A 7,601-nucleotide genomic window follows, 5' to 3' on the forward strand; every position below is an offset into this window, starting at 1 on the left:
CGATTAAGTGTCACATATGCACTCTTTAACTGCATTAGTACACTGGTAACTAACTTACTCCAACTTGTTAAAAATATCACAATTGCATTAAACCATGACTATATTATTGTGATAGTCTTGATCTTGTGCCAAGAAATCAAATAACACACCTACAGCCTCTAACGGAGGGAAAGAATGTGCATCTCTATATATGTGTCTGTTGATATTCTTATGTGTGAGCATCTCCTTGCAGTGTGATTGCCAAGTTACAGCGGCTCTGTGTTCTTGATGTTCTCTTCAGGTTGTGGTGAACGCCTTGGTGGGTGCGATTCCATCCATCATGAATGTGCTGCTCGTGTGTCTCATCTTCTGGCTCATCTTCAGCATCATGGGTGTCAATATGTTTGCTGGAAAGTATTACTACTGTTTCAATGAGACATCTGAGCTGTACTTCCTCCCTCATATCGTCAACAACAAAACAGAGTGTTTAGCACTCATGTATGCAAACGTTACTGGAGTAAGATGGAAAAACGTCAAGATCAATTTTGACAATGTAGGTGCCGGATACCTGGCACTGCTGCAAGTGGTGAGAAACCTTTCTGTCACTTCACATCTGTTTCTCTCTGCTGAGTGTTTAACCTGTTTTCTCACACAATGTCGGTCCACTTGACAGGCAACATTTAAAGGCTGGATGGACATTATGTATGCAGCAGTAGATTCTAGAAAGGTACGCTTTTTGCAGCTTTAAAGTCAGACTTTCATATCAACATGTCGCCGTGCAGTTTTGTACAAATGTTCTCTTTTGCCACACAGGTGGAGGACCAGCCTATCTACGAGGACAACTTGTACATGTACATCTACTTTGTCATCTTCATCATCTTCGGCTCGTTCTTCACCTTAAACCTCTTCATTGGTGTCATCATTGACAACTTCAACCAGCAAAAGAAAAAGATAAGATTTATTTTCCTCACTTGATGAGAAGCTACTTTGTAGATCATTAATCAGGAATAATTTAGGAAAACATGCTTATTCACTTTTTAGATGTCAGATGAGAAGATCACTACAACTTTCATTTCGTTCAATTAAATAGGAAGCTCTGCCCGGTAGCTTAGTATAAAGACTGGAAACAAGGGAACGATAGAGCCCGGCTCTCTATTGAACTGCTTCCAGTCTTTGTGCTAAGCTAAGCAACCTGGCCACATTTACTGTTCGGAGAATACCATATATTAAACACTTGAAATGATGAATGGTCTATGAACAATAAAGTGAGTAAGCATATTTCCCCGAAATGTTAAATTATTACTTACTAGGCTGAGATTCATAACATAATAAACAAATACAATAAGCTTTTTGTTGCATCTCTCTTTTCAAAATACACATGAAAATTTTAACTGTAGCATGAAATGTCTAAATCTTTGCAAATTGTAACCAAATTGTTTTTGTCCATTCACTTTGGAGGTCAGGACATCTTCATGACAGAAGAGCAGAAGAAATACTACAATGCCATGAAGAAGCTGGGGTCAAAGAAGCCTCAAAAACCAATACCCAGGCCTCAGGTACATATTGTTTGTCATTTTTATTTGTAAACAGGTTTGTATTTGTACCTTTCTAAAAGATGAAGATTAAGATTAATCCAAATAACCCTCCTTCTGTTTCCACCTTGTCTCCTCAGAACAAATTCCAGGGCTTTGTGTTTGACTTTGTGACGCAGCAGGTGTTCGACATCTCCATCATGATCCTCATCTGCCTCAACATGGTCACCATGATGGTGGAGACAGATGATCAGAATGATGACACGGAGCTTGTGCTATACTGGGTCAACTTCATCTTCGTTGTGGTCTTCACGGTCGAGTTTGTATTGAAGCTCTTTGCACTGCGTCACTACTACTTCACCAACGGCTGGAACATCTTTGATGTGGTTGTGGTCATCCTTTCTGTTGTGGGCAAGTATTTCAAAGTCTTATTTACGGCAAAAGAAGTGTGAGGCTGCTTAATTGGAATTAGCTCACATCGTGTCCATAATAATGGGCTTTATGACTCAACAATTAAAGACTAAAAATGTCTTCACAATAAATAAAGTTATTTTTTTCCCAAAGGAATGGAGTTTAAGGGAAATATGTGTAAAACTTTATCTTCATTTTACACTTATTTATACTTCTAAGACACACAATATTACTTATGTATTCCATTATATTTTTGACTTATCTGATAACTTTTTTTCAATTTCGGTCTTTTTTTGGGCTCCATGTGTTTATCCAGAATCCACATTGTTCTCTATTACTCTGGATTATCTACAGACTGCGAACAGTTTTGATTGAAACGTTCAAACAGAATAACTATCCCGTATATAAACAGTTCATAGTTGGTTCTTTGGTTCTCCTGTTTCACAAAACTATGAATGTGCTGTTCTTGCGTGAAGGTATAGTAGTGCAATGTGTATTACGTAAAGCAGTGAGTGATTCAGTGATATAATCACGTATATTTTAACCAAATGTATGATGTGTCTCTTTTTGCTCCCTTTCAATTTCAGGAATGTTTCTGGCTGACATTATTGAGAAGTACTTTGTGTCACCAACACTCTTCAGGGTGATTCGACTTGCTCGTATTGGCAGAATCCTGCGTCTCATCAAAGGAGCTAAAGGAATAAGAACTCTACTGTTTGCCCTGATGATGTCACTTCCTGCCTTGTTCAACATTGGCCTACTACTTTTCCTTGTTATGTTCATTTTCTCCATCTTTGGCATGTCCAACTTTGGCTATGTGAGACACGAGTCTGGAATTGATGACATGTACAACTTTGAGACCTTCGGCAACAGTATGATCATCCTGTTTATGATAACCACGTCAGCTGGCTGGGACGGCCTGCTACTGCCCATTCTTAACTACCCTCCAGATTGCGACCCCTTACTTGAGAATTCTGGCACACCCAACACAGGAAACTGTGGAAACCCTTCTGTGGGAATCTTCTTCTTTGTTATGTACATCATCATTTCCTTCCTTATTGTGGTCAACATGTACATCGCCATCATCCTGGAGAACTTCAGTGTGGCCACAGAGGAGAGTGCCGACCCGCTCAGTGAGGACGACTTTGAGACCTTTTATGAGATTTGGGAGAAGTTTGACCCTGATGCGTCCCAGTTCATCACATATTCTAAGCTTTCTCACTTTGCTGATGCACTTGAACACCCGCTCCGAATCCCTAAGCCCAACACCATTGAACTGATCGCCATGGACATGCCTATGGTGAGTGGCGACCGCATCCACTGCCTGGACATCCTGTTTGCCTTTACCAAGCGTGTACTGGGTGACACTGGAGAGTTGGACATGTTGAGGCAACAAATGGAGGAGCGTTTTATTGCCGCCAATCCTTCCAAGGTCTCTTATGAGCCAATCACCACCACTCTGAGGCGCAAGCAGGAGGATATGTCAGCCAGAATCATTCAACGGGCCTACCGTTCTTACCTGGCAAGGCGGGGTTTTATCTGCAAGCGCAAACCAGTCAATAACAAAGTGGAGAATGGCGGGAACAATCAGGAACAAGAAAAGAAGGAGGGCACTCCCTCAACTGCCTCCCTGCCCTCTTATGACAGTGTCACCAAACCTGACAAGGAGAAAGAGGATGACAACAATGAGGGCAAGGAAGGGAGGAAAGAGAAAGGAAGAAACCAAAAAGACATCAAGGAATCTAAATGTTAAAGAGTTGGATAATAATCACAGTAATAACAACACAATTATTATAATGTAACTTCAAGCAAAGCGAGAGGAAACTCACCCACACAGATGTACAGATTATTTCATTTGCAAGTCAGAAAAAAATAATACTCAATAATTTTGTTTACAGACTTCATTCTTATATTGATGCAGAGGGAAGCAGCTTGGTATGTTACAGCTTGAAGATTCTTGAACTTCAATCAAACTAAACATAATCAGCATACTGTGTGACACTGTTGTATCTAGACTACTGATCTTAACAAAAGGGAATGAAAAACAGACACGGAAATGTCTTTGTCTGCTGAAAGGCAGATCGCTCACTTTACCACTGGTCTACCGAGGAGACAAGTAACTCTACATCAAGAGGGACAGTGAAAAAACACTAAAGGAATTCAGCGCCTGGACGCGAGTAATGGATTCCTATGGAAGACAGTGTTGTGAAAGAAAAACAAGGATGCTGCTTGATACTGAAGAAGTGTCCGCTTAAAGCAGCCAATGAGTGCTTCTGTGTCATTTAGTACTGAAATGTATAGAGGAGCAAAATGACACACTCACTCTATAAGAGCAAACAGAAGGATGACTGGTGAGTGAAAGACACAAATTACAGAGAGCGTTGGAAGTACTTTTCCATTTTATTAAAGCTAGATATTGTTCATTTGAGCAGCAAAAATGCAAACAGACAAAAAAGAACAATATTTAATATTTTGCCCATGTCACTTAACTCTTCTACTCATTTTATCTTTGTTATACCCACATCAAAACGCTTTTTTTACATGGGCTTTCACACCAATTGGGTAAGGGTCTGTTTATTATGGGGTCAACTCGGGCCAAGGGCTTACATTTACTGAGAAAGATTTCCAAACAAATACATAAATAATTGTGCTTGTTCAATGCATAGAAATGACTTGCATGATGGCATGTTTTGATCAGAAATCTTGCATGAATTATCATAGTCCACAAGACACTAATACTCAGACCACAACAGTGGCTCGACTGTAGGATTGAGACATTGTACAAATTTGAAAGCTCAGAGTTCAGAGTAATTTGTTTAACAAAGATAAGTGATATAAGGGTTGATAATTTAAAATGGATCAGAATTTTTGTCTCATTATTCAACACATTTCAAATGTTTAAATTGTAGCCTCTATAGACAGAAGAATGGAATATGCTGATGAATAATGCCACCACAGTGGGGGAAATCCAAACAATTTATTTGCTGCTCTGGAGATTTTGAGTGTGTAAGATGTGGAAACGGATGTCTGTGGGATTCATGGGACTGAAATGTTTGTTAATTTGGACAAATGTTTTCAAGAGTGCAACACTTTGAAACTAAAATGCTTATATTTATAATTTGTATGCACCTATGTAATGTTTCATACCATCTGCCTTTAGTTTTGTGTGAGCGGGCATTTTGGAAGTTCTACTGTCGGTCATAAGTGGTTTGTGGGGATTTCACAGGTATGGCAAACTCCTTTCTATTTATGATGTTTCTCTATCGGTGGTTAGACCCTTCTGGAAGAGCTGAGAAGAGTTCTGATTCTTATATAATTTCATGTCATGTAGCTTATTTACGTGTGTATGTGTTGTTGTTTTTTTGTGTTCCCAGATGTAATTTCAGTGTTTTGTGGGTAATTACTCTTACTTTACACACTTTTATAAGCCACATCCAAGATGATGTCGAGGGAGACGGTCTTGAGCTGGAACATATTTGTCGCGTCAGTAGTATCCTATTTTAATGAGAAACAGAAAATGATGAATGGGTGATGAGAACATTGTGTGTGGAGAAGCCAAAGAGATCTGCCTTGTTATCCCCTGTGGCCCTTTGTCCATGGCGTCGGATTGGGTGAAGTATGCCCTGCCCATTCAGTTTTTTCACTGTCATTATTAGACAGAGAGACCCTAGAAATGTATGCAATGCTTGAAAAATTCATCCCTTTTTCTCAGGAGATATTATAGATGTACTATTATGAGCTCTGCAACAAAATGCAAGTGAATGTGATGGGAGTATTTATGAGATCATGTTTTACTCTTTTGTGTTTTACGCCATGTTGATGGACAATGATCTCGGCTGGCTGCCTTAACTCGGCAGCCACGCGATCAGGGGCAAAGTTTGGCGCTTCCTGCTTATGACGCTTAGAATTATAGGGCTAGAAGGAACATTTCCCTCGCTTGTAAGGGCAGCGTTTATATTGTTAGCAGATTACATTTGTGGATGAGTCATTATGGACTAGTCTCAATAAATTTCGATTAAAAAAATTATAATGTACACCCCCGATAGCAATCCCAGATATAGGAAACACTGAGGAGATGTCATGAGAGTGAATTGGGATATCTTAGTTTGAGCAGCACACTTAAATATTTCCAAAACAGAAGTGGCATGCTCAGAGGATAGGCCCTAGATTTCAGTATTGGACAACAAGTGCTCTGAGCTTCTCATTTGCCATTTTGTCGTCATATTGCTCTAATGCATAACAAATACCAAATAACCAACAGAGCACTGGATGCATTCTAATGGTACTGTGAGCCTAAGCACCACACCACAGTTTTTGCACCTCCTTTTGTGCAGTGATGTCACTTGTTTATGAATAACTCCCTCATCCATTCTCAAGTTCTATGGTCCAGTTGCTGCATGAGATCTCCAAAATCAGTGTGGGTGTTACCGTAAACCAAATAAAACTGAATGATAAGCATAAAAGCTACTGCCGTCCATTTTCTCTTGGATCATCATGGATATACAGATGCGTATTTCAGAAAGAAACCTCAAAAATAGTCACCCATTCATACATTCGGGGGGAAAAATAAAATGACAGTTTAGGCTATGTTCTTTACGGCACAAACTGCAAAAGCGAAGAATGGACTTTCGAAGAAACTATAAATAATGTATTATATTATTTTATTTTAACGGCATGTGTAGTTTTATGTAAATACAGGATTACTTAAAAAACTACAGCTATTAATCTAACACTAAATATAAATAACCGTGAATAGAATGGCTTCCAGCTGACACCCCTTGTCACACGTGTTAGGCTGTGACACATTTGTTAAATGGAGTAGATTTTTTTAATTCACTTTTCACAAAAAAGAGGGGAGTAAGCTTAAAGAATATATATTAAAAAACAGAACTGTATTTACAACTGTATAAATCAATACATACAGAGTTATATTACATATATATATAAATATATATATAGTATATATATATAGAATATATATATATATATATTTATATATACACATATGCATATATACTCTCCTGTCCACTCCTTGCATTGAGGTGATACCAGAACCAGAGAGTGTAACTGATCATGCTTCTTTCTTTTGTGTGGTATGTTCAGAGAATAACCAAAACTCTGGCCTGCCCAGGACTTCTACATACTGCGTACCAGTGTACAATGCATGGTGTTGTACTGACTGCTTGCTGAGAATTGTGGAGCCTGCCTTGATGAGAGGATTGCACTACCAGCATACCCTTTTGTACACGTGTGAAGATGTCTTGCCCCTAGTTTCCTGTATTGTACATACAAAAGATAATGCAGACACGGACGGACTCACACACACTTTTACACGCACGCACGCACATACACACACACACACACACACACACATAGCCTTTAACAGGCGACCACTGGTTAACCAGTGTGCCCCAGTATGAGCCACAGCTAATTTTGTGGAAAAGTTGCAGTGACTGCTCAGTGAGACTAGTCAGCATATACTAGGCTACTCTACCTCCACACAATCCTCCCTCACCACACACCATCATCACTGCACCACTAGCACCACAGACAGCCTGCAACAGACCAGATAGAAGCACAGGTCCAACGACGTGAAAGACATGAAGAGGAGAAGAAGAGGGAGAAGATGTCGGAACTTAGATAAACTATTTAGGATTAGATTGGATCTGCTGATGTATT

The 7,601-nt window shown here is 39.4% G+C and overlaps 1 protein-coding gene across 2 annotated transcripts in view; it reads left to right on the plus strand.

Moving 5' to 3' along the window:
- The window catches only part of LOC130208061 (sodium channel protein type 8 subunit alpha-like), a 33,251-nt gene extending 25,888 nt beyond the window's left edge, over window positions 1-7,363 (plus strand). Inside the window, exons 18-23 of one of the 2 annotated variants that reach the window (XM_056436947.1) lie at window positions 281-565; window positions 653-706; window positions 793-930; window positions 1,431-1,535; window positions 1,652-1,922; window positions 2,510-7,363. In XM_056436947.1, coding sequence (XP_056292922.1) covers window positions 281-565; window positions 653-706; window positions 793-930; window positions 1,431-1,535; window positions 1,652-1,922; window positions 2,510-3,675 — 2,019 coding nt within the window. In that variant the 3' untranslated portion in view covers window positions 3,676-7,363. Of the gene's footprint in view, window positions 1-280; window positions 566-652; window positions 707-792; window positions 931-1,430; window positions 1,536-1,651; window positions 2,041-2,509 lie in introns of those variants that run through there. The other variant, XM_056436948.1, reaches the window with a different exon arrangement.
- The last annotated feature ends 238 nt before the right edge of the window (window positions 7,364-7,601 follow it).

Source organism: Pseudoliparis swirei, chromosome 18, assembly GCF_029220125.1.
Source record: "Pseudoliparis swirei isolate HS2019 ecotype Mariana Trench chromosome 18, NWPU_hadal_v1, whole genome shotgun sequence".
NCBI lineage: Eukaryota > Metazoa > Chordata > Actinopteri > Perciformes > Liparidae > Pseudoliparis > Pseudoliparis swirei.